Source organism: Neofelis nebulosa, chromosome 4 (genome assembly GCF_028018385.1).
Source record: "Neofelis nebulosa isolate mNeoNeb1 chromosome 4, mNeoNeb1.pri, whole genome shotgun sequence".
Taxonomy (NCBI): domain Eukaryota; kingdom Metazoa; phylum Chordata; class Mammalia; order Carnivora; family Felidae; genus Neofelis; species Neofelis nebulosa.
Genome location: NC_080785.1, coordinates 4,819,279 through 4,846,629, shown reverse-complemented (window position 1 = coordinate 4,846,629; position 27,351 = coordinate 4,819,279). Strand labels below are relative to the sequence as shown.

Genomic DNA, 27,351 nt, shown 5'->3' with positions numbered 1-27,351 from the left:
CCACCTCCTGTGACTGATCAGTGCTCTGTCAGTGTGGCAGAAGGCAGAATGGATGCTGGGTATGACGTGACCGCAGGCATGAGCACGGTGGCAGAACAAGAACTGAGCCGATTTCAGAACCGTGGCTGGGTCCTGCCTGTGCGGAGCATGTCATCCTCCGGGGAGCCAGCAGGCAGGGCAGAGCCCTGTCACGGTGTGCTGTTCCCCCTCCTGTGCTGTGTGTCTGCGGATGCGTTAAGTCAGGAGGCTGTGATAGCAGTTCCTGTGGCGCTTCCCCTACAGGCCGTGACCCGGGGCTTCAGGCCTCTGGTGGCGATGTTTTTCCATTGCAGAACTGCAAGTATGGCAGAACATTGGGAGGACATCTCTGGGACTCTCCACAGTCCGGTCGTAGCAACTTAATTGTTCACATTGGGCATAGTTTCATCTGATCTTTCCATTCCTGTTTCTAGATGGTTTGCACTCACTGTTGCGTGCCCCACCCCCTCATTTTCTCGCACAGCTGCCATCACTTGTTTCAGTGGCCGTGTGGTCCTCTATCCAGTGGGTACTTCCTGTCTGCTTAGCAGTTTGGCTCCTTTTAGACGTTGACTGTGTTTCCAGTTTCTTGATTTTATAAGAAACAATACAGTCTTTGCTCATACGGTTTCGCCCTCTATTTAGAGCATTTTTTTCTATAAAAAGAACTACCAGGGGCACCTGGGTGGCTCAGTCGGTTGAGTGTCCCACTCTTGATTTTGCCTCAGGTCGTGATCTCACAGTTCATGAGTTCGAGCCCTGCGTCCGACTGCGCTGGCAGCGTGGACCCTGCTTTGGATTCTCTCTCCCTCTCTCTCTGCGTCTCCCCCCTCAAAATAAGTAAGCCCTATAAAAAGAACTAGCAGCGTTTGATTTTGGGGTGCAGAAGTATGACTAGCCTTCTGAGCCTTTAGCCCCTTGTTCGTGCTCTGTCTGCATTTATACAGAGGCCACCGTGTGGACTCCCGTCAGCATTCATTGAGACCCTTTTTGATTAGTTGACGGAATAAAAAATCACCTTGTTTTTGTTTGCATTTCTTGACAACTTTGACCTTAAACATTTTTTCACACGTGTCTTAGTTTTCTTTCCTGTTGTGAATTTCCTGTTCATGTCCCGTGCTCTTGTGGATATCAGTGTTTTATTGCTTGTATTTTTTCTGGGATCTTTTCTTTTCTTTTCTTTTCTTTTCTTTTCTTTTCTTTTCTTTTCTTTTCTTTCCCCAAATAGACTCCTTTATTGAACTTATCAGGTGGTCTTGAGAAGCCACTGAAGAATCTTGTGGGGTTTTTTTTATTTTTAATTTTTTAAAATTTACATCCAAATTAGCGTGTAGTGCAACAATGGTTTCAGGAGTAGATTCCTTAATGCCCCTCCCCCATTTAGCCCATCCCCCCTCCCACACCCCCTCCAGTAACCTCTGTTTGTTCTCCATATTTATGAGTCTCCTCTGTTTTGTCCCCCTATTGCTGGGATTTCTATGAGCTTTTTTCTGAATTAGAAATTTTTTCTGATAGAATTTATCATTGTAACCATTTTTGAATGTACAGTTTGGTGGCATTAACAGTAAGTACATTTACCTTGTTGTGCAGCCGCGAACCCCATTGTCTCCAGAACTGAAGCTCTGTCCCCGTTAAACACTTAACCCCCAGCCCCTCCCCTGGCCCCTGGCACCGCACCCCCCCCCCCCCCCCCCCCCCCCCCGCCACTTTCTGTGTGTGTGAATCTGACCCTTCCTGGAACCTCGTACACGTGGAATCACCCAGTATTTGTCCTTCTGTGACCGGCTTCCTTCACTCAGCATGGTGTGGCAGCTGTCAGAGCATCCTTCCTTCTTGGGGCGAGGAGACCGCGTTTTATACACGTACTGCATTCTGTCTATATAGTGATCTCTTTCACGTAATTGGGAGGAGACTTTTGTCAGCACATGTTTTTTTATTCTGTTGTGTTTTTTTTGCCTATGTTTTTTGAACATCTATAGCTCGAAATTTTTATGTAGTGACTCTTTTTCCATTTGATGTTTATACTTAATCTTCATCCATTTGGGGTTTATTTGGAACATATTTGACACTGAACTTAAACTCCAGAAAAGTCCAGGGAGCCAGGGTTACTGTAATTTTTTTTTCTTTAAGATTTATTTATTTTTGAGAGAGAGAGGGAGCACAAGCTGGGAAGGGGCAGATGAGAGAGGGGGACAGAAGATCTGAAGTGGGCTCTGTGCCGACAGCAGCGAGCCCGACGGAGGGCTTGAACTCAAGAGAACCACGAGATCGTGACCTGAGCCGAAGTTGGACACTTCACCGACTGAGCCACCCAGGCACCCCGGGTTACCGTAATTCCTGTTGGTGATGTCTTCCTATAGGCTTGGTGTTTGCTCCGGACCAAACACTGCCCGACTATGCTCGTACTTTCCAGACCCTCTACACCTTTCTCTCTTGATGCTGACCCACTTCTATGCAGCGTAAATACTTTATTATTATTTATTTTTATAAATTTAAGTTATTCAAGTATGTGGGTTCCCGTTCAAGGTGAGAGAGAACTATAGCTTCCTTTAGTTAATGTATGTGATTTCTGCTGCTTTGCAGTGCATGTATTGATAATTAATTGCTCTGTGCCCAGGCTCCCCCCACCCTCCCCGAGTGTTTACCTATATTTCTTTAATTCCGCCAACAACCTTGAGGTGGGTGGTTATTAGGCCCATTTTTCAGGTTGATCGGATTGATAGGTTCTCTGAGAGAGAGATTGTGGCCAATCCTGTTGGAATCTGCAGGCCTTGTTTGTGTGCTTTAACCAAAAGAAGTCTTTAACGGTAATCAGCCACATTTATAGCATTAACTATAGGCTGGGCACTTTGCAGGTATTAGCAAATTTAACCTCAACCCTTTGAGGTAGGGACTTTAAAATATGTAATATGTTGTTGAGTGACTTTTAGATCCCTTATGTATGATCTGCTTTTGTGTATGACTTCATTATTTTTCTCCTGTGTTTTAAGATTGCTCTCTGTCTCTCCCATCCAGGGAATATATTGATTCTGATTGCGGTGATTAAAACTTTCTCATGGCCCTGTGTTTGAGCTTTGCATCAGTTGCTGCACAAGAGTTTAAACCAAAGCCTGCAGCTGGTTGATAGCTAGATTGTTTGTTTGACGAGGTAATATACGCAGACAGCACAGGATTCAGAAGGTGCCAAGGGCTTCCAGGGCTAAGTGTGTTTCCTTCTCACCTCTGTTCCGGTTCCCAGACCTTCTAAGGGGGAGGGAGAGGAAACCACCTTTATCAGTTCTTAACCAGTTAATGGTGTATCTTTCCAGAGGTAATTGTGTGCAGACATGTGGATTATACATAAACTTTTGTATAAGTGGCATCAAAATACCCACCTTGTTTTCTTTTTATTAAAGAAAATAAAAATGTTGTGATCAAAATGTAATATGAAATTTACCCTCCTAATTGTTATTTTAAATGCATAGTTCAGCAGGGTTAACTGTGTTCACATTGTTGTCAGAGCTCTGGTCATTTCCCCTGGAACAATTCTTCGTTTGCTAAAAAGTTTTCGTTAGAAGTTACTGGCACAGAGGAATATTTAAGAACGTAGATGGGCGGGGGTGGGGGCATCTGGGTGGCTCAGTCGGTTAAGCATCTGACCTCAGCTCAGGTCATGATTTCACGGTTCGTGAGTTCGAGAGCCGCATCGGGCTCTGTGCTGATGGCTCGGGGCTTGGAGCCTGCTTTGGATTCTGTGTCTACTTTTCTCTCTGCCCCTCCCCTGCTTGCACTCTGTCTTTCTCTGTCTCTCAAAAATAAATATTGAAACAAAAAACAGAATGTAGAGGTTCTGGAGACCCCTTTCCCTTTTCATGTAACAGTTTGTCGTGATGGTTTCATGGCAGCACATACGGATCTCATTCTTTGTCATTGGGGCAGGTGCTCTCCTTTATGGATATGGCGTCATTCACTTAATTGTGTCCTTCACGATGGCATTTAGGTGGTTTCTCCTCTTCTGATACAGACAGTGCTGACATTTGACCTGTCTGGAGCATCTTGCTCTAGATGGGTCTCTTGTCTCCACAATGTAATTTTATTTTGTTTCATGGTTTTCGCTGAGAGACATTTTTTTTTTTTTTTTTTTTAGTAAGTGAGTTTCTCACTTGTGTTTGCTGAAGATTTTAGTTGTAATAATTCACTCTCATCAAGCACATTCCGCGTGCCAGGTGCTGCTACTGTAAGCACTTCCACTCCGTCCATCTTTCCACCTCTGTGAGGTCAGTGCTCATTTCTCAGAGAGAGAAAATCACTTTCCATCCACAGTAGAGTCAAAGGCTGGGATTTAACCCAACCGCTGGGACTTCAGAACTCTCCTTTGGACTATGCTGGTCTAGTATGTTGCTACAGGACAGGCACGTTTGCTCTTCGATGAGCTATTTTGCACTGTGTTATGCTTTCTGGTTTTAATGTGTTTTATTTATGTGTTAATTTTTTAAATCTCAGGCTTAGTTTTCTCTTTGCTTTGTAGTGAGTGTGTATTCTTTCTAATTTGGTATTAAAACATAATTTAATACAACTAATTGCATCTGTTTACTCTGTGTTTGTTTGGAGGTGATTGACTATTTCCTACTGTGATAAGTGAGCAAGTCGGTACATTTCCACATTTTCTTACTTCCTTTTCCTTTCATCTGCCTCCTGCTTTTGATTGATTGTTACTGAACTTGTTCTGATGTCAGCATTCATAACGTTGTATGTACTAATGCCTCTAATACCCGATCAGTTTAAAGCGATGTATTTGAGTCCATGGTAAGAGGATATCATTGTCTTTGTATTCTCTCCTTTTCCTTTATACCTTTCAGCTTGATGTTATTTCTGCTGTTTTAATTTATGACATTTACATTCTGTTCTGTAAATCCCAGAAAAGAGCAATCTTCGGTGCTGCGTCGTGAAAGGATTAAGTGCTCACTGTAAGGCTTTGGCTGAACGTTATCTTCTAATAGAGTTCATCCACAAAGGGCTTCTCTGCGTTCTTGTGTGTTAAAGAAATTTTGTTTTCGCAACACGCTCGACTGGCAGTGTGACCAGATGTAGAATTCTTGGGCCACACCTTCCTGCCTGGAAGACTGTAAGGCCCAGGAGTCCCCGCATGTCCCAGTGTTAAATGGAGCTATGTTGATGGCTGGGGCTGGCTGAACTTTTCCCGCTGGAAGGGTAGCGAGGTCTGCACCAAGTGCTGTAACGAAAGACCACAGGCTGGGCGTCTTCAACCATAGGCCTCTGTGTTGTCACAGTTCTGGAGGCTTTAGGTCCAAGATCCCGGTGGGGTAAGGCGTGTTTCTGGTGAGGGCCCTCTTCCTGGCTTGTAGGTGGCCCCTTTTCGCCGTGTCCTCACATGGCCTCTCCTCTGTGGTCCCATGTGGAGAGACAGGGAGAGCTCTCAGGTGTCTGTTCCTTTTCTTACAGAGACGTTAGTGCTGTTGAATTAGGGCCCAGTCCTATGCTACTGCACCTGAATTACCTCCCCGGAGGCCCCATCTCCAAAGGCGGTGACTTTGGGGGTTGGGCTTCAACATACGAATTTTGGGGACACAGTTCAGTCTATAACAAAGGGTATTGTGGACTCTCTTTTTGCCGAAAGGCCCAGAGAATTTTTATTTATTCTTTTTTTTTTTTCTTTTTGCAGCTTTAAATATGTGATGTATGACCATATTTATTGGCATGGAAAAATGTTCACAACATATTGCTGAATGACCAAGAGCAGGTTTATTTATTCTTTTTATCTTTCTCTAATCTTCCAATTTGATAATGGTGATGATTTTAAAATAGACATTTGAGTTTTTTGAGATGATTTTGGTCTTGATTTGTATCTGCGTTTGTTTTTCTATTTTTCTGGGCATGTGTTTTCCTGTTCTCTCTCTCCCCTCTCCTCTTGTTCTTCTCTTAGTATTTTTATATGGTCTCTGGCTGGTTTCTGTGCACTTTTCCCTCGTCTTTTGAATGGAGGGTGTTCTTCCTGGACCTGTGTGAGCGTGGGCTGGGGCTGGGGGTGGGGGCAGGGGCAGGGCAGTGTCTGGGGGAAGCCGCTTCTTCTCCCCTGGATTTTTCTCCCTCACGGCCGACGGCAGAGATGCTGCTTCTGACCTTGTGTCCTGTGCTCTGGCAGCAGGTGGGGCTTGGGCGGCTCCTCGGCTCATCTGCTCAGACCGATACTCTTGTTCCAAACAAGGGCTCTCTGCTTCTGTTCTCCTGGGGAGAGCTCTGTACTTCGCCTGGGGTCCAAAGTCGCTGCTGTCCTCTTTCAGAGTCTTCGCTTGAGATTTTACTGCCTTTGGCAACTAACTTGAGGCAGACCCGTTCAGTTTCAGGTGTTACGTTATTGAAGAAAGAATCTTATTTGCTGTAACTTGTTCCTGTTTTGGGGGTGGTGGTAATAAGAACAGAAATGTTTTGAGAAGTCTTTGCCATCTTTTTTTTAAATTTTTTTTTAAATGTTTTTATTTATTGCTGAGACAGAGAGAGACAGAGCATGAGTGGGGGAAGGGCAGAGAGAGGGGGAGACACAGAATCCCGAGCAGGCTCTAGGCTCCGAGCTGTGAGCACAGAGCCCGACGCAGGGCTCGAACTCACAGACTGTGAGATCATGACCTGACCCAAAGTCGGATGTTCAACCAACTGAGCCACCTAGGCTCCCCAAGTCTTTGCCATCTTAAAGCTTTTACGACTCACAGCCAGATTTCTTTAATTAATCACTGTAAATGTACTCTATCTGTAAAATTAGGGAGTTATACAGCATCCTAATTAACATGCTTTTAGGTTAATTTTTTTATGGTTCTGATGTAATTACAGGAAATTTGGGTGATCACTAAATATAGCAAATGTTTTCCTACAGACAGAGCCTCCACTGAATACACCAGAAAATAGAGAATATCTTGCAGAAATTATGTTTGAATCATTTAACGTGCCAGGACTCTACATTGCAGTTCAGGTAAGGGCAAAGTTATTTTTACAGTTCCCCACAGACCTTAGCTGCGTAACCGTGGAGGAAATGGTGAATCCAAAGGCTCTCTGCTGTAGGAGTGTGCTGTGTGTTCTCATTTTCCCACTCCCTGAACACAACTCCCCCACCCCATTCAGACACTGTAAAGAACGTGTTCCATGATTTATGTTTTTATATGTACACTGTTGATCTAGAACGTATCTGGCTCTTTTTACATGCCTTACAATCTAACGTGTTTTCTTTGGGTGACAAGATTGAGATATAGATATGGTTCTCTTTTTGGCCTTTCTCCCTTTTGATCATAGTAGAGGAAAGATACTATGGAGTCTGTTAAAAAAGAAAACAAACACCTTTAGAGGGTCGCCCCTATGGATCTGGGCTCCTGTGTTTCCACAAACTTCCAGAACTTCTCTTGAAACTTCTTGTTCACGGTGTGGGGAGTTTTGTTGGTTTTGGCAGTTGTTTGTGATCCTGTATAAAGAACTTGGCTGAAATTTGGGGGAATATTGAGATAGGTGTTTCCCAAAATGTTTTCTGCATGATACTTGGTCCCTTATTTTTAAGGAAAAGGAAGAGGAGTTGCATAGGAGAATAATTTGGGAGATCCTATGTGCTGTAGCCTGCATGTGGTGACTTACGGTGGGTAGCAGAGTAAAGGCCCTGAGAATGCCTGCGTTGAAGAGGTCTGTTCATCCCAACACTTCCACATCTATTCAACCAGAAATCTGCTCTTCTCATAGGTTATTTACGTTGCATGGATTAGGGAGACTTTTTAGAAAACCCTGAACCACAGCCAAGTCCATCAAGGCTGCCTGGAGGGCATTTTATATAAGATTCTCAGGCTTCGTCTCAGACCAAGGTTTTCAGCCCCGGAGCTTTGGAATGGGCTGTTCTCTGTGGTGGGGGCCGCCCTGTGTGTTGCAGGATGTTTGTCAGCCTTTGTGGCCTCTACCCACTAGAAGCAGCACCACCACCTGTCTCTCCTTCCCTGAGTGACAATCCCAAGTGGTTCTAAATGTTGCCAGAGATTCTCTGGGGGCGACATTGCCCCTGGTTGAGAGCCACTGCCCTGGTCCTGCCAGATGAGAGTTCCTGGGTGTGAGGCTTGGTAACCGGTGTTTTCTTCTTTTATAAACTCCACAAGTGGGGCGCCTGGGTGGCTCAGTCGGTTGAGCATCCGACTTCGGCTCAGGTCATGATCTCACAGTTCATGAGTTCGAGCCCTGCGTCGGGCTCTGTGCTGACAGCTCAGAGCCTGGAGCCTGCTTCGGATTCTGTGTCTCCCTCTCTGCCCCTCCCCTGCTCATGTGCTCTTTCTCTCTCTCTCTCTCTCTCTCTGTCAAAAATAAATAAACGCTAAAAAAATTTTTATAAACTCCACAAGTGATCCCTTACTGCAGCCCATTGGGAACTAGTGGCTTAGAGATTAAAATCTTCTTACTCCTTTATAAAGTTCCTTTCTCATGGGCTTTCCTTTGTACAGATTTGATTTATTTTATTGGAAACTTGGCTCATTCAGCTTAAGTGTGTTCAATACCTCATACTCAATCCTTAAGTTCAATTTGGAATTTGAATTTTCGGGGAGGGTGGCGGACAGGGGAGGTGGAGAGTTACGTGGACTAAGTAAAAAGAGCGTATTGATAGGCCTGACGGCAAGCGACTTGAGAAACGTTCCTGTGTGCTGACGATTCCGCGTCTCTTATCCAGGCGGTGCTGGCCTTGGCTGCATCTTGGACGTCTCGGCAAGTTGGCGAACGCACGCTAACGGGGATCGTCATCGACAGCGGGGACGGGGTCACTCACGCCATCCCAGTGGTAAGCAGGATGTTCAGTGCTTCACTCTCTGTAGGCCTCACCTGATTTCGAGGTAAGGGAAGAAATGAAAGAAGACACGCTTTCTGTAATCAAAACACCACGTTAAAAGTCACGGCTGTGCTTAGGAAAGGTAGCAAGAGCTTTTACACCCGGTAGATGAGAAAGGACAGCGCCCCTGGGCCGTGGTGTCAGCACTTGTGAGCTGGTCCTTGTGAGCACTTGTGAGTGGCAAGGTCCTGCAGTGGGGACGACGGCCGTGGTCTGGTCCCGTGGCCCCCGCTTGCTCCTCCAGGCGTTTGCGTCACCAGGGAGGTTTTCCTGGCCCACGTGCGGGGCTGTTGGGACAGACGTCATCTTGGATTCCAGACTGTAGGCGTGGTGCCTGGCCACCTGAGGGGTTATCGCCGTTCTGTGACAGGGTTGTATTCCTCTGAGCAGCTCATGCTTTAGAGGAATGACTTCCTGTCTTCAAATGTATTCAGGAGTGAGCAGCAGAGAAGGCACATTCTGACTTGCAGAATGCTCTGTGATGTCACTTGTTGGTTTTAATTTTCAAAACGTTAGAGAAGTGATTCCTAGTTCAGGCTTCAGGAGACACCTGCAGTCAGGAAGAAGCAAAGCCAGATCTGCCCCGTGCTGTCTCCTCGGGCCCCTGCCGGGTCGGGGTAGGGGGGCTGGGGCCGGGGCAGCTGGTCCCTGCAGGTCCGGTGCGGGTTGCACCTTTGGGCCGGTCTCCGCACACTCACTCCTCTTGTGGGTCCCCGAGGAGGCCTGGTGTGTGACGCTGACTGGCAGGTTCCAGCGCCGGCTTCTCCCTGAGGTTATGCCCTTGACCTTGAGTACAGACTGAGCCCCCGGGGAGAGGCGGCAGAGGACCTTGTGGCCTGGCCTGGCCCGTGTCTCAGGTGAGGAGAAGAGGAGGAAACATTTCATGCCGAGTGCAGGCCCACAGAGAAAGTGGTCGTAGAAGTTTTTATCTCTGTCTGTTTATCCTTTTTTTTCTGATTATAAAAATTCCATTTGTTGTACGAGTTGTACTAAACTAACAGAAATGTGGAGAAGAAAATAACATGACCCAGAAACATGCCCAGAGAACTGCATTATGCTTTTTGTCTGGAGAGCTTTCCATGTTCTTTTGCTTAGGTGCACACATATGTATGTTTTAAGCAAAACTGGAATATTCTATGTCTGGTTCTGTATTCTAACTGTATCATAGGATTCTAAACTTATGTTTTACATGTTGATCTCTGCCTAGTGTTTTTTCTTGTGTTTAAATATTCTGTGAAGGAATATTTAATAATTGCCTAGTACCCCATCACGTGGGTTTGGGATAATTCATTCATTGGCTTTCCTGTTGTTGGACGTCTAGGTTTTTTTCTTTATTTACTTTTATTTTTTAAAGTCTTTAATGCTATGATGGAGCTGATACTTATTTAACACTGGTTGACTTCCTGGTAGAAAATGTTACGAGTGAGGCATGCAATATGATAATTATGAGTGGTTTGTGTCAGCTAGTATTCTTATGAGTTTAGATTGATCTTTAATTTATACATGACTTTTATTTCCATACTAAGATATTTTATAAATAGCTTGGACTCTGTGGAGGGGCCAAATCTTTTCTTACTTCTAGAGTTCAGGTACATGAGAAAAACCACGCCAGGAACTCAGTCACGTGCCCTTACAGCTTAGTGCTGACTGTGCAGTGCTGGTAACCACTAGCCTCGATCAACTGTAGGCGAGGTGGACTGTCCCCTCCACCCCATGTCACACGGGCATGTGGCCAGACTCTTTTCCTGCAGGGACCATGGCGGGAAGCCATCCCTTCTGGCCGCCAGCCCCCAGAGAGTGAGCGGGGCACGTGTGTCCCGGGAAGGCTGGCGAGGGACCTGGGCCACACTGCACGCTGTGGGTGTGTGAGCTCTGGGCACGGCCACAGTTTCTTTCTGGGCACGGGTGGGCAGGCTTCACCTGCTGGGAAAGCAGTTGAGTGAGAGGGGTCCCTGTCCTGACCAGCACTGGCCTCCAAATGCGCAGGCTGGGGGGTAACTCGCCAGAATTACTCCCAGCGAGTGTAGCTCTTCGTGCAATAAATGGGGTTATTTACTGAGTCCTGAGTACGTGCCAGAAACAGTGCTATGTGCTTGCCTTCCTCAAGTCTGTATTGTAAACCCCCGTGGGGTCTTGTTCACCCCATACTATGGGGCTGAAACGTGGTGACAGACTGGTCCGTGGTCACCCAGCTGACAGATGTGGAACCAGGATTCGAATGCAGGTTGTCTGAGCCCCGTGTATTTAACCAAATTGTTGACTCTTAAATATAAGTAGGTTTATGGTTGGTTTAATAGTTCATAGGTAAAACTTTTTCCTTTTTGTTAGACGAACATAAAACAGTTTCCTCTTCTGACAACATGACTTATTGGAAATGAACCGGCTTTTCCTTTCACATTCCTGACACAATCATCATTTTGCTTGCTTACAGAGAGTCTCAGGTTATATTCATGGAACTGTGCATGCAGTCACTGTAAAAGACCTCCAGTCTTGGGCTTTGTGCACAGTGGGGACTCAGTAAACGCTTGGTGTGCCGTGAGGGGGTGGGACACGGGGTCCGGGGAGCTCTGCCCTACTGGAGTTACTCATTCTGGTCCTTCTGCCTCTTTTCTTCCTTAGGCAGAAGGTTATGTAATTGGAAGCTGCATCAAACACATCCCGATTGCAGGTAGAGATATTACCTATTTCATTCAGCAGCTGCTAAGGGAGAGGGAGGTGGGAATCCCTCCCGAGCAGTCATTGGAGACCGCAAAAGCCATCAAGGTAAAAACAGATGGGAAATGGGCTGGTTTGGGCGGAGGGGGTGGGGGGGAATGGGAGGGGGAGAAATGGTGTTTCCGACCCTTCCCCTTGCTACCATCCCCCTGCTCCCGCTTTCCTTCCTCTCCCCGAGGACGTGGGTCTCCGGTTCTGTTTACCACTTGAGTTGCGGCGCAGAAAGCCTCAAAAGCTCAGCCTTTTCCTCTGAGCATAAATGCTGTGGAAGCTCCAGCTGTAAATGAGAACAGCTTGATAACGGGTATTGAGCACAGGCGCATGTAGTACAGCATCATTTAATTGGAGCCTAATTAGATGGAACCCTCAATTAAGTGCATGTGCTTCACGTCTGGAATGAGCAGCAAACAGCAGCCACAGCGGTGTTAGGAAGTCTGCGAAGCCAGCCAGGGCTCGGACTCCTGTCGGGTATTGCTGTGCGAGGTTCCTTGCCCTGAGAATAACGTGGAGACTGAGGCCTTTCTAGGGTCCAGAATCGTTAAAACCCATCTGTATTTTCTGGCCTCTAGTTACCACGCTGGAGAAGTTACGGGGGGTTTTAAAGCTTGGAAGAAACATGGCTCATGGGTCCTCACTTAAGGTGTCCGCTGGGCCCAACCCTTCGGTTCGTCTGTGTTCCTTCTAAAAAAAGATCCTTTTAGAAGGAACTTCCCTTATTACGTTTCAGAATCAGAACAAATTATTGTTTGAGTCAAATGCAAGAGATTTCAGTGATGCAAGGATAGTTATCACATGGATTAAGAGGGAAGGGTTTGTTTTTGGAGAGGAGCGAGGTTGTGAGGTGGGATGTGTGACCTTGAGCATCTCCTTCCTCACGGGACACACACTTTCTGAGCCACAGAGGCGTTTGAGGGGAACGAGCGACCGGGATTCAGTGCTCTTGGTGCCAGAACAGGACAGCTCTGGGCAGACCTGGGGGCAGAATTGACAGAAGTCTCACAAGACTCTTTTTTAAGCTAAAGTATTTTCCAAGGCTTTCCCTCTTTCCCTGCCTGTCTTCAATGAAGGAAATTTGGGTATTTGATTCATGCTTCCTCGCCATCCCAAGTCTGTTGCTAATGTGAATCAGAATCGAACTTCTTGTCCCTGACACTTAGGGGTCCCTCTGGGGGGTGTGAGTGTTCCGTTTCTCGTAAAGATTATTGAGTGTGGTGACTGGTGCCTTCCCGGTCCTTGTGGTGGTGTTTGCTTTACTCACAGGCTATGCGGGGTCCAGACCCTGAGATTGGAGTGGGCCATTCAGGTTATGATGATGTCCTGCTCAGCTGTGAGGGCCGGAGTAGGAGACTCCTCCCTGACCCTCCAGATGAGCCGTACTGGCCCTGCGTGTGGGTTACCTGCTGCCTGTCGCCTCCTCTCTGCTTGTGTAGAGGAAGAGATCCTGGAAAGATCCTGGTTGAGAGGTACCCCAAGAGATCCTGGTTGAGAGGTGCCCCAGTGTCGTGGTGCTACTGTGGCCATCTCCCGTGGCCATGAGCAGGCCTGAGACTGCATAGATCGTGGCACACAGCGTCCTTGCAGCCTGGGTCCAGAATTTAAGATGAAGACTGCTGCACTCCGCCCAGCTTTATGAGGCATTTCACGCCATCGGTTAAGCCAGGGCAGATGCCGCGAGAAACGGACCAGGCTCTGAGGACAGCTCGGTGTCTCTGTCCGCAGCCCGGTGGATTTAAAGTCGTGTTGCCTGACGCCCCCTCCCTCTGTCATCAGGGAACAGGGATGTGTAGCAGATCTTGCCGTCCCGTCTGAAAATTCTGCTAGGGCATATCAAGGATGGCATTAGAATACGTTTCAGGGATTCTGAGAAACTTTGATCTTAATGTCAGGGAAACACCTGCACAGGTCCTTCCGGAATCCGTGATGAGCGCCAGCTGCGTGCCTGACGCAGCGCCCACTTGGCTCTTGCCCACAGAAAGCTTCCTTTCGGCAGCTGGTACCCAAGTGCCACCTGCTGGTGTGCTGAGGTCGGCTCTGAGGACCGATGGTCCACCCGGCGGTTCCCCGTCAGGCCTTATCAGATGCCGAGGGAACGACTGCGCGTCTCCGGTTGGCTGTCGATGCCGGGGGAAGGCCGCTCGCGGTTCTCTCTTGCGGCGGCGCATAGGACCCCCGTCCCCCTATCCGCGTCTGCCTTTTTTTCGGCGGCACCTGCCACCACACAACATACTGTGTCATTGACCTCTTTGTTGTGGTCGTGGCGAACTGTGCGGCGCTCAGCCAGCGCGTGTGCTCTGGCGGCCAGGGATCCCTTGCACGTCCTGCACGCCTCGGCACTCGGGAAGTACTCGTCCCGGGGCCCATGACCGGGCCGTGTCCGACTGCACGGCAGGTCAACGACCAACGGATTGATCATGGCAGGCGTCAGGATCAGTCTCCTGCACTCGGCGCGGGCCTGCTGGTCCAGAGGCCGACGGCAGGAGCGCCCGGGCCAGGGCCATGTGGGGGCCTCAGAGGCATAAGGGAGGAGGAGACGGGAGACAGGACGCATAGTAGACACGTGTAGACATGGTTCCAGACAGAATGGCGACAAAATCTATTGGAGTGAGACTGGTTCATAGCTGAGTTGCAAAGAGAGCAGATTTACACGTCCGACATAGGAGCGTAGTCGTGTCTGCGGTGAAAGGTGACCGAGTGTGAGGCCCGATGGCACGTCCACACTGGCGTCCTGCTGTGTTCAGTGCTTGGGCTCACTGGGCGTTTGCTGGAGGGACGAGACTGCGCGGTTAATGCCTCGTGACGTCTTTGTGCTCGTGTCTCCAGGAGAAATACTGTTACATTTGCCCGGACATAGTCAAGGAATTTGCCAAGTATGACGTGGATCCCCGGAAGTGGATCAAGCAGTACACGGGCATTAATGCGATCAACCAGAAGAAGTTCATTATAGACGTTGGCTACGAAAGATTCCTGGGGCCTGAAATTTTCTTTCACCCAGAGGTAAGAGGTTTGCTCCCGGAGAGTGCACAAGCGAGGCGTGCGTGGCAGGACTGACATGTCGTGTGGGTGGAGGCCGCCCCGCCTGCGTGGCTGCTGCCCTCTGCCTCCGCACAGACCTTGTGGTCGAAAAGCCGGTGACCAATTGGCCTGCAGGCGGTTGGGGAGAGCAGAGAAGGTGATGGAATTCAAAGCGAGCTCACGCTGCTGCGGAAAGTAGTTTCTCTCAGGGACCAAGTGAAAGTTGCCTCTTTTTATTTTTTTTTTTTTAAATTTTTTTTTCAACGTTTTTTATTTATTTTTGGGACAGAGAGAGACAGAGCATGAACGGGGGAGGGGCAGAGAGAGAGGGAGACACAGAATCGGAAACAGGCTCCAGGCTCCGAGCCATCAGCCCAGAGCCTGACGCGGGGCTCGAACTCACGGACCGCGAGATCGTGACCTGGCTGAAGTCGGACGCTTAACTGACTGCGCCACCCAGGCGCCCCAAAAAGTTGCCTCTTTTTAAAAGTGGGGTGCACGTGGCCTTTCCCTCTTTCGTGACCATCCTTCCTAATCCCAGGTTTTAGCCCAGGACAGTCCATCCTGCAGGGCGGGTTAAGCTTCCCGAGGGCTGGCCTTGTCTGTCGTTACGTAGTGCTTGAGAATTACACACGTCATCAGTTTAACTGTTAGTCACAAAGAATTACTAGTTTTGCAGGAGCAGTGATTATGAGGCAGCATTTTAAGGTTTAAAAGAAAGGCATTTTACTCGTATTTTGGTCTGTTTTCCTGCCTAATTCAGCTTATGTTCCCTAGGTTACAAACTGCTGCCTGTTTTTAGTTGTGTATATGACTGTTGTGTAGGGGGATGTCACACACATACGAGTTCCTACAATCTAGTCACATCATGCTCATTCCCTCCTGCCTTTGACGACACCAACTTAGAACAGCCATAAAGGTGACAGTGTCGGGTGAGCCGCTGAGCACCTGGGTCCCTGAGACTGTTGTACATTCGGGCTTTCCTTGATTCTAAAACATGCTTAAAATGCAATGTAACCGAGTTATTTATACTTCACCTTACGTAAGTTGTAGAATTAAATCTAAGGCTGTTCACTCAGCTTGCTTGTTACCGTGTTGATTGTGTCATTTTAAAGCCACCGTCATCACAGATGTACCCCTCCCCCCATCTTCTAGCCCGCTGCAGTGATCTTTCATTGACTCTGCTCTTTGTGTTTTTTTTTGTTATATCTTGGCTGATTTTTTCATACTATGAATATTCGTAAGTGTTACTATGTACTCACCGTGTCCCTTGTTACATATCCCACACATCACGCGTGTGCTCCTAATGCAAAGCTGGTCTCTTTGTCAGCCTGATCACTTTCCCTCACTAAACCCACGTGTCTCATCTTTTTTTTTTTAACGTTTATTTATTTTTGAGACCGAGAGAGACAGAGCATGAACAGGGGAGGGTCAGAGAGAGAGGGAGACACGGAGAATCCGAAACGGGCTCCAGGCTCCGAGCTGTCGGCACAGACCCCGACGTGGGTCTCGAACTCACAGACCGTGAGATCATGACCTGAGCTGAAGTCGGACGCTCAACCGACTGAGCCACCCAGGCGCCCCATCACACGTCTCATCTCTTAAGGGGACATATGTCATCATCACTACACACAGTCACATGGGATTCATTTGACACATTGAACATTCCAAAGTGAAGTTTTTAAAGGAATGGTGAATTCTGTATTTGTTAAAGTTACTTTTTGAGAAGAGTTTTTCTTTTGTCCTGTTGACAGAAATGTATAATGTTTCTTTTACATTTGTATGAAATTTAGTTTGCCAACCCAGACTTTATGGAGTCCATCTCGGATGTCGTTGATGAAGTAATACAGAACTGCCCCATCGACGTGCGCCGCCCGCTGTATAAGGTATAAGCCGCTTGGGTAAGGTGCTTTGACCTCGTTTCAGCACACATCCCCATTTCACTCTTGTTCGATAGGCTTTGTTCAAGGCCACTGTGGCAGTAAAATATTTTTCTTAGAGGAGTGGGGATGACCTAAATGTCTGGAAATAGGCTCATTAACCAGAAATAGTTAATGTGAATACTCTAGTATCTTCTTATCTGGCAAGCTGTGTTAAGTTGGACAGTCTTAACCACATGTACTGATGGGAAGATAAAAGCGATACTTCCCCTCATGCTTTTCGTGAATTCCACTCGTCTTGTTTCATGCATATTTAGTTCGGTGTCAAATGAGGTGTTGTCGGGAGAAGGTAGAGCCTGAGACGAAACAAAGAGAAAATGCTCATGTAATATTTTCTCCAAAGTTCTGTTTTATAAGGAGTTTTGAAACTTGAAATGACAAAAAGCTAGCCCGTGTGATTACAGGATAAAGAAATATGGCTGACAGCCGCATGCTGGGAGCAGAAGGTGGTGGTCGGGTGGCCTTCAGTGTCAGCATCTGCCTGAGTGTGTCACCCCGTCACTGCCTCACACTTTATCCCGCCTTCCTCAGACTCTGGTACTTCACGCGAGAGAGGAGGGAATCAGGCTCAGTACTGCATGCGAGAGAGGAGGGAATCAGGCTCAGTCGAGGGGGCTCATTGCTAAATTTTGTTTCATCTGCAGTCTTTGAAGAGAGTGAGGTAAATCAATGTCAGTTCAAATGAAAAGATGTCAACAGTGTGTATTGTTTAGTGAGAAAGCAAGTTATAAAATTTACGTATAGTATTATGTCATTTTATGTAAAAATGGAGTTCTTAGTTGCATATGAGAAAAGGATTTGAATGATTACACAATACTGGGGGTGAGGAATGGATTGTACTTTCTACTTTTTGTGTTTAAAATTATTAGAAATTTTATGGTTAACAAATTTTTTTTAAGTCTATTTATTTTGAGAGAGCACACAGTGGAGGAGGGGCAGAGAGAGAGAATCCCAAGCAGGCTCTGTGCTATCAGCACGGAGCCCGACGCGGGGCTCAGACTCATGAACCGTGAGATCAGGACCTGAGCCAAAGTCAGACGCATAATCGACTGAGCCACCAAGGTGGCCCAACAGATGTTATCTTTATTATTTGGAAAAATTCACTATATAGACAACTTTTTATGGGTAAAAACAAGTTACAATTCTATTTTTATTTGTTGCATATTCTTTACATCTCTCTCCTCCAGTAAAGTGTGCAAGAAAAGGGAAACAAGACAGATGGCAGTATTGAGGCTTCATCTTTTTATTGTTGGAGTAGCACGCGGCGTTCTTCCCACTTGTTACTCTCCCCCCACACTAGCTGTGTCTTCTCATCCGTGAAAGTGAGGAGCAGGTGTCCACTGTTTAGTCTTCATTGCACCATAACGGGAATGCAAGTCGTGCAGCAGTTACGGGTCGCTCGAGATACGGGGCGAGATTTTTCTCTGCACAGTTTAGTTCACATTCGGTGGATTGAGAGGATTCTCGAAGAAGAAATGGCCTTTGGAGAGTGTGTGGACTGAGCCCCAGACATGGGAGAAGGAGGTACCTGGGCGAACTGGAGCAAATCGGTCTCAGGCTTTCTTTGGTCCTGCTTTGTGTGTCTTGTCCCAGGACAGGTTCCTTAATCTCTGTGACTTGAACTGGCGAGGTTGGGCAGGAGTGACAAAAAAGATAAGACGGTCTTTCCTTTTACCACGCTAACCTGCTCGGGGTCACCGGAAGGGGTTGGCCTCTTGTCTCTTCCCTTGTAGGGTGCCTGGTCCTTCTCTTCTGACCAGTAATTGCACTGGGATGCCACTTCCAGGCGTGGAAGTTTTAAGTGGTTAATAACAGAGTCATCGGAGCGAAGGAGGATTAGAAGCTGGAGAGGATATCACTTCCAAAGTGGAGGAGGGAAAACAGGTTTTGGGGGCTGGGAACGAGAGAGTCTGCAGAGGTGGCTCAGCTCCCGGCACTTTGCCTCCTCACCACTAGGGGGATCTAGCCTCCACTTCCGATGCTTTCTGGACGCTTCCACGTGACTTTCCTGTAGCCATCACAGTAGCTACACATGCAAGTCGCTGCTTACGTTTTGTCTCCTAAATTGAGGGTCCTTCTGCTGTCACCAGTAGCTGCGGGCCGGTCCGGCCTGGGGACACAGAGTGAGAGGAGGTACTGGCTAGTTTCATCGCTTCAGGGTCATCGTGGTGGATGAGGGCCGTGGGGAGAGCTTCCCTTGGTGCTGGTAGCCGTGCACACCTACTCCCTGGGCCGCAGCCTGGAGGAGGTGAGCACAGAGCCCGGGGTCAAGGGGTGGGCAGGTGATGGGATGTGGAGGGTGCAATGCGGCCCGGGGAGGGTCAGGACCGGCAGCGGGACAAAAGCAGGGCGTTAGCCCAGTTACTTGTGTTTTCCAACATTTGTTTTAAAATAAAATTTTTTTTATTGATGTTTATTTATTTTTGAGAGAGACAGAGACAGAATGCGAGTGGGTTAGGGGCAGAGAGAGAGGGAGACACAGAATCCAAAACAGGCTCCAGGCTCTGAGCTGTCAGTACAGAGCCCAACACGGGGCTCAAACCCACAAACCGTGAGGTCAGGACCTGAGCCGAAGTCGGACGCTTAACGGACCGAGCCACCTGGGCGCCCCTCCCAACATCGTTTTAAAATCTCAGATTTCTGTCAGCACTGTACTCAGGAAGTTGGAGAAAGTGATTGAGCTTCTCAGTGAAATTTTTTAAATGATAGGAAATCTCAGATTTCCTTTTTTTGGTTAATTTGTTCTCCAGGTGCCCCTTACCTTGTTCAGAAACAGCCTGGGGCGTCTCCATCTCTGAACAGGTTTCTCTCGAAGAAATCATGTTATTTGCAGACTTTAAATGATCATTTAATAAATAGCCACGGCTCCTTTGTTGAGCGCTGATACGCGTTGAGAACTGGGTTAAGCATGTTCCTCACAGCTGTGGCCTGGGGCGGCTGCGGTTTCTCTCCCCATTCCGCAGACGGACCCGAGGTGGCCGCTGGCTCCAGGCAGCCCTGCTGTGTCTGGTGGGGCCCGTCACGCGCAGGCTGTTGGTCTTTCCCTCCTCACACACATCCCTGGAGGACGATGATATCCTCCTTTACAGATCAGAAGACTGAGCTCTGAGAGCAGTTGGGGGCACGTGAGGTCACGAGCTGCTAAGTGGTGCAGTTGGGTTTGGAGTCCAGGCTGTGTCCCACATCTTGGAAAACTCACGCGTGTTTCATCACGTGACGCAGGATGATCCTCCAAAGAGAAATTGCGTCCCTGACCACGTCACCTTTGGGCTTGTCGTTTCTCCCCTGTGGTTTTGGGAAGGGTTTAGTCGGCCGTGGTTGTCACATTTGTGCCGAGTGCGTCTTGCGCTCTGTGAGCCACACGAGTTTTTCCGTGGCCTCTGCAGTGTCATCGCGGCCTCGTAGTTGGCTTAGGATTCGGGTAGGGTTGAGAGGGGGAGGCTCCATGCCCTGTGGGGAAAAGAGGGACACAGATGGGACCGCACCCCCTTGTCCCTTTGTAAGATATCAGGGTGGACTAGAATATGTTACCGGAAAACTTAACCCTGATATCTATGTCTGCTCAGGGGACATGTCCGGTGGGGGGTGGCAGGCCACGGGCAGCACAGTGACGTGGCCAGCTGTACCGCCAGGCACTGGGGGTGGGCAGGGCGATGGAGGGTCTGTGGGCACCAGTGCCTCTGCCACGGCCACCGTGAAAGGAACTTGTTTCTAGAACACAGGGCTCGATGGGCATTGAAGCTCCGTGTAGAGGCCTGGGGGTACCTGCCAGGCACTGGCTGTCGTAGCGCTTCTCCCTCATGGGGACTTTTCTGCAAAGGGCCAGACGGTGAATACTTGTGGCTTTTCAGGCCATTCGGTCTGTGTTGCGTTTCCTCGGTCCTGCCCCAGCAGCCGTAGGCAACGCGAGCGACTGAAGGTGCTGTGTCCTGGGAGCTGGGTCCGTTGCAGGCACGAGAGAGCCAGGAGCCCGGCCGATGGGCCCTCTGGCCTGCGTGTTTGCTTACCGGCGGCCGCTGCTGCCCTCGGGAAGCTGACTGTCAGGCCCTTTTCACTTCCGGGTTGCTCGGCCGGTGCTTGCTGAGCTTTCCCCCGCTGTCACCCCTTGTGGGGCCGTGAAGGGCTCTCCTGGGGCTTTGTGGTTCAGATTCACCCTGTTCTTTTGGTCCCCCTCCACTGCTCCTCCTCCTCGTCAGGGTGGCCGTGGCCTTGTCACGTAGAGAGCCGCCAGCCGGCGTCTGTGTTGGGGAAGCACGCACACGTGTGGGCTTGTAGGTTTACGAAAGTTGCCTGAAATCTCTCAGTTGGAAGATACGCTGCGAAAACTTGAGGGGAGCACGCGGTGGCCTCGCTCCAGGGAGCTGCCGGGTCAGTGTCTGGGGCCACGCGCGCTTCCCTGCTCTCTTGCTCCTCTGCCTCCCCGCCCGGCCAGCTCCGGCGGCCCCTGCACCTGCCCCGGCTCCAGCAGGACGGAGAGACCCGGACACAAGTAGGAGACACGGTCCGGACCGCGGAACTCAGGACTGGGAAGGAGGCGGTGCGTGTGCCGAGCCCTGGAGGATTAGCCGTGTGGGTGCGCTGCCCCTCCGGGGTGTGGGCGCTGGGCTCCTGAGCACGTGGCCGCCGTGCGTCGTCCCTGCAGACCCCACAGCCTCACACGGGCGGCTGTGGGACCCTGGAGACCCAGCAGGACTCTGGGTGCCCTGAGGGTCTGCCCTTGGCTTCAGGGGAGGCCGTCTTCCCCTCACCCAGCGCGCTCCTCACAGGGCTGTCTAGACCGGCCAGGCCAGGACTGATGTTTACCAGGCCCAGCCTCGGTCACTGCCGGTGGTTTCTGGGGAGGAGGAGAGCAGGAAGAGGCTTACTTTGGGCTCTGTTGGAAGCACCTGAGACAGTGCTGGCCATTGAGCTAGTACCTTGCTCGGGCTAGTAGACAAGAAAGCAGAGATGGTGGAAGAATGAGAATGATAGGTGGCTTTGACAATTTAGAATCTTTAAAAAGGCAAGACAATTTTCTAGACAAAAGTAGTCGTAATCTAAGTTTTTTAAAAAAAATTTTTTTTTTTTTTTAACGTTTATTTATTCTTGAGACAGAGAGAGACAGAGCATGAACGGGGGAGGGTCACAGAGAGAGGGAGACACAGAATCTGAAACAGGCTCCAGGCTCTGAGCTGTCAGCACAGAGCCCGACGCAGGGCTCGAACCCACCGACCGCGAGATCGTGACCTGAGCCGAAGTCGGACGCTCAACCGACCAAGCCACCCAGGCGTCCCTAAGTTTTTATTTCATTCTGGCCTGTAGAGTAGAAGGGTAGGTATTTACCTGCCTCCCTTTTTAGTTCAGCTGCTACGTTATGGAGGCGGGAGGCTGGAGGGGTGCTCGTGTGAGGGTCCAGTCTTGGTAGTCCCGTGGTTTCCCCCAAAGACCAGGTTATGACAAGGAGCAGGTGCTTCTGGAAACAAGTTTTCATCCCTGGCCACCACGCCAACACCTCCAGAGCGTTACAGTATACACATGCCTGGGTCTCTGTCCGGAGATTCTGATATAATTGGCCTGGGCATCTGGATTGTAAAAGCTTCCCAGATGATTCTAAGGCTCAGCGAAATGAGAACCACTGTTAGCAACTAGTTCTCTTCTGGATTAGTCAGTGTTTTGTGACTTTTATGCTTTACTTGAGGGCAAAGCCACTTTGAGTTGCTTTGTAGTGCAATTAAGTGTCTTCTACGTCTGAATTCTGTGTATCTGGTATCTGGGTACCTGCTAACTGCAGGACTCCATTGTCGTTCAGTTAGAGGATGTGGGTGTGTATGAGAGGTGGTTCTTGTCTTCAAGAGCTTCCAAAAGCCACAAATAATACCGAGACAATTCGAATGGAACCCCTGCAAGCTAAATGTCATTCAAGTGAGTCATGCAAATTCTGGTAATTGAGGGAAGGGGCAGATTGCATTTAATGAGATGGGATCATGAAAGCCTTCAGAGGTGGCAGTTGAGCAGAGTCTGAGGTTCGGCTTGTGGAGATGAGCGGGGAGGCCGGCGGGGGAGGGCACTAAACAGGTTGCGGTGGGAGAGCAGGGCACGTATTTCGGAAATCTGTTTTGCGGGGCACCTGGGTGGCTCAGTCGGTTAAGCGTCTGACTTCGGCTCAGGTCATAATCTCACAGGGTTTGAGTTCAAGCCCTGTATTGGGCTTTGTGCTGATAGCGTGGAGTTGGCCTGGGATTCTCTCTCTCTCTCCCTCTCTCTGTCCCTCCCTCACTCATGGGTGCATACGCTCATGCACTCTCTCTCTCCCCCCACCCCCCCAAATAAATAAATAAACTTAAAAAAAGAAATCTGTTTTGGGTGGATTCTCAGGTGGTATTGAAGGCAGTCAGAAACCAATCTAGGAGGGAGGGCAGGCAGGGCTAGTGACAAGATATTGTTAAACGTGCCTTAGCGGTGGGTTGGGAGTTGTTAAGTCTTATTACGTTTGTCAGGCAGGTGCGAATACATCTTGAAACGGTTCAAGGAATGATTTTTCTGTAACAAACTGTTTGAATTGGGTATATGTATTTTAATTATGGTACGGCCTTTTAAATCAGGAGGCACGTTGCAGAGTAAATGAATTATATTTATTATATTCGTTCTTAATGTTGAATCAGTTCAAATATCTTTAGTATTTGAGAGAGAGAAAAATACATATTTTAGGATACTGTTTTTTTTCCAGCCCTTTTCAAAATAAGCCTCTTATTCAGATGAAGTCCTGATTCAAGTCTGACACGTGAACAGAGAAAAGGCAGCTGCTGTGTTTGGGGCAGGGCGGTGGGCAGAGAAGTTTCCAGAGCTCTGCTGGTTCAGCCCTGACTCTGTGCCTGTATCCCCCATAACCCTCAGCGGTGTCTCCTGCGGACGTCTCCGGAAGTGCACGGTTGTGGTGTCACCCGGGAGAGACAGCGACTCCCACCCCCGGACTTTGAGTACCTCGCTGTGACTGGAGTGGGGGAGAAATGGGTGACGGTGTCCCCCGGACAGCGCTGAGTGCGTGTTCACCCAGCACCCGCACAAGGCCAGGCCACTGGCGACACAGATGGGCAGACCGCCATCGCGGGGTGCGGTGGGCTGTGAGGGCACAAGGGGCACTCCCCCCGACGGGGTGCGAGGGAGGCTCCTGGTGGGCAGCGTCTGAGCCCGTGTTCTCAGCACACTTTTCTGCCGTGGTGGACACGTTCTGTATCTGTGCCCTTTCGCGCAGCTGCCACTGGCTGTAGTGGCTGCTGAGCCCTTGGAACGTGACTGGTGCGACTGAGGAACAGCATCTAGAATTTGTTCACTTAAAATTTAAGCACAAACGGCCACGCATGGCTGCTGGCTGCTGGGACTCCCTCTGTGTCCCGAAGGCTGGTATGGCGTCCTGGTCAGCAGGCGGGAAGGGTGTTCGGCTGGTGGACGTAGTCTGTTCGCGGGGCCAGGGGAGAAGGACAGCAGGGCATTTGTGTGTCCGGAGGGCCTCCCGCATCTCGACCTGACACTGGAGGGTGGGGGCTGCGCGCGCGGGGCCCACAGGAGGGGGCGCTGCGGGCGGCTGGTACTGAGCGGGGTTGGAGGGTGGTGTGGTGGGTCTGGAGGGAGGGGCCTCGTGTGGAGTCAGCTTACCCTAAGGGCATTGACGGTTTTACGAGGGGGGAGACACAATCCAGTTCAGGTTTTAGAAGTGAAGAAGTGATGGGGCCAGAAAGGCCACGGGCCGGGTGGGACGGCACCCAGGCTGGGGAAGCAAGCGGTGGCAGACAGGGCAGAGGGCGGGCGGGCGGGTGGAGAGAGAGGACACGGGCTCCGCGGTGTCTGATGATGTTCCGATGAGGCCGGTTTCTTGCACATCTGGGACGACGGGGATATCATTACCAGGGTAGCAAATGCAGGAGAAGGGGAGCCCACTGAGGGGTCACAAGACGAGTTCCAGCTTCCAGTGACGTGGACTTGGATCATGGGCTGTGGAGGATCAAGAAGACCTGAGATTTTCGGGGATCATCAGTGTCACCAAGGGAGAGAGTGCCGGTGACAAGACAGGAAGGTCAGATTGTAAGGGGCGGGCAGAGGAGGGGGGCCAATGAGGCCATCAGTCAGGGTCTCCTGAGGGACAGTCAATAGGATATCCCCCCTCCGTCTCTATCTGTATGTCTGTGTCTGTATATATCTCTATATCTGTGTCTATACCTGTCTGTGTGTCTAGACGTGTTTATATCTATCTGTATTTATATCTGCGTATCTATCTTTGTATATCTATATATATCTGTGTATCTATAGCTAATATATCTATGCTTATATATCTATAACTATACCTCTATATCTCTATATATTTCTGTATCTGTAATCTATATATCTCAATATCTCTATCTCTAGATCTCTATCTAATCATCTATATATGTTTATGTCTGTATTTATATATCTCTATATATCTATATTTCCGTATGTCTATATCTCTGTATCTCTATCCCTGTATGTCTATATCTATATCTACCTAATCATCTATCTGATCTTGCTTTAGTTCTCTATAAGATTCATTGTGAAAAACCGTCCTGCTTTCAGACCGGCAGGTCCGGAATCCACAGGGCAGGCCAGCAGGCTGGAAACCCAGGCAAGAGTTGACGCCATAGCCTTAGTGACAGGCTTCCGTCCACTCCAGCAACCTCAGTGTTTGCTCTTCAGGCGGGTCTTCATCCGTGCGAGTGAGGCCCATGCATGTCACCGAGGGTGCTCGTTATGTTAACCGCATCGACGAAATACCTTCACAGCGGCACTTGGGCTAGTGCTGATGAAGTCGCCAGTGCTGTAGCCAGGCCGGGCCGACTCATAAAATTAACCATCACAGAAGCGTAGAGGGAGTAGCTGAAGAAAGAACGAAAACTCTGGGGGTGCCTGAGCGGCTCAGGTCATGATCTCACGGTTGGTGGGATCCAGCCCCGTGTCAGGCTGTGTGCTGCCAGTGTGGAGCCTGCTGGGGATTCCCTCTCTCTTTCTCCGTCTCTCTCTCTCTGTGCGTGCACATGTGCGTTCTCTCTCTTTCTCTCAAAAAAGAAAACTGTGGAAGGCAAGGGAAGACAGCTGTTATCAGCCTGGTCAGGTGACGCCGATGAAGGTGGAGAGGTGGCCGTTGGGCTCTCAGAGAAGAGGCCGGGAGGAGCTGGGCAGAGGCCAGATGACAGCATCTGCAGGGAATAGAGGGCTCACAAGGGGGAGAGAGGATGTGCAGACACTCTTGTGAGACATTTGTCATTAGTTGTTTCGTCCCCCAGATCAGGCAGCTGTTTAGAGCCAACCCCGGAGAGGCATTTGGATTTTCTCGAGGATACTGGGGGGCATCCTGCAGCCCTTATTTCCATATTTCACAAACAGGCTTGTTCAGACTTTGCTGGGATTGCAGTCTCTGGGTTCCATCTGAGTCCAGAAGCTCTTGTCCCTAAAGAGGGCCAGCCTTTCAAGAGTACAGTGTAGGGGTCGTTCCCAGGAGCTTCTGATGGAGTTTTCTCACCTGCAGTGAGCAGCCGGGCAGAGACTCCCCTGGGAACATTTTACTTTGTGCTGCAGCAAACCCAATGAACTGGGAACGTGGGTTAAAGTTACACAGGATGGTGGGTAGGTGGCAGTGTATGTCTGTCAAACTGAGTTAAGATGAGATTAGAGTCTCTAGCATGGCATCTGCTAGCATGACAGAAATGGGAGTTTTTGTCATGCTTTATTTTTTATTTTATGTTATGTTATGTTATTTATCTTATTTTATTATTTTTTTATTTATTTTATTAAAAAAAATTTTTTTTTAACGTTTATTTATTTTTGAGACAGAGAGACAGAGCATGAACGGGGGAGGGGCAGAGAGAGGGGGAGACACAGAATCGGAAGCAGGCTCCAGGCTCTGAGCCATCAGCCCAGAGCCCGATGTGGGGCTCGAACTCACGGACCGCGAGATCGTGACCTGAGCCGAAGTCGGATGCTCAACCGACTGAGCCACCCAGGCACCCCAATTTTATTATTTTTTTAAACATTCATTTTTGACAGACACAGAGCGTGAGAGGGGAGGGGCAGAGAGAGAGAGGGAGACACAGACTCTGAAGCAGACTCCAGGCTCTGAGCTGTCCGCACAAAGCCCGACGTGGGGCTCAAACCCGTGAACCACGAGATCATGACCTGAGCCAGAGTTGGATGCTCAACCGACTGAGCCTCCCAGGAGCCCCATAACTTTGTCATTGTTAATGCCATATTAGGTATTAATTAATGGAACTTACTGGTAATACATACCGTATTTCCATCTTTCTGACTGAGGCTTCAGGTGGCTAACCGGTTACGTGCAGTGTTATAAGGCATGTGCTGCAGTGGCCTTTCCTAGCATAAAGACAGGGCCTTTCTGTTTTTAGAGGTATTGTGTAATCGAGACTTCTATTTGACATCATGAAACAAACATTTGTGCGGCCAGGTAAGTAAGGCATTATTATGATTGCTGAGGGCTCCTGAAAAATCCAGGCAACACAGTGAGCTGAATAAATGGATCGTGCGGTCACGTTGAGTGAGAGGCGTGCTGTGCAGCTAGGATTCGTGGCCATTTAGCAAGTCGAGCCTGCGTCGTGCATACAACTTCAGTCTAGAAAATTTACACTCTGTAGATGAGCAGAGATTATGATTTCCAACTTAACATGCATTTAGAAAGTTTGAAAAATACCAAAATCTTCAATAAGGAAAACAAGTCAACACAATAGGGATGCCCACTATCACCACTGTTGTTTACCATAGTGTTGGAAGTCCTAGCATCAGCAATCACACGATAAAATGAAAGAAAAGGCATCAAAATTGGCAAAG

At 49.1% G+C, this 27,351-nt stretch overlaps 1 protein-coding gene across 7 annotated transcripts in view; it reads left to right on the top strand.

The window, feature by feature from the left end:
* Positions 1-27,351, top strand: part of ACTR3B (actin related protein 3B) — a 90,922-nt gene that overhangs the window by 40,243 nt on the left and 23,328 nt on the right. For 6 of the 7 annotated variants that reach the window (XM_058723711.1, XM_058723706.1, XM_058723708.1 and 3 more), the window contains 5 exons: positions 6,887-6,982; positions 8,702-8,809; positions 11,477-11,620; positions 14,393-14,566; positions 16,378-16,470. In XM_058723711.1, the coding sequence (XP_058579694.1) occupies positions 6,887-6,982; positions 8,702-8,809; positions 11,477-11,620; positions 14,393-14,566; positions 16,378-16,470 (615 nt within the window). Of the gene's footprint in view, positions 1-5,692; positions 5,759-6,886; positions 6,983-8,701; positions 8,810-11,476; positions 11,621-14,392; positions 14,567-16,377; positions 16,471-27,351 lie in introns of those variants that run through there. The other variant, XM_058723710.1, reaches the window with a different exon arrangement.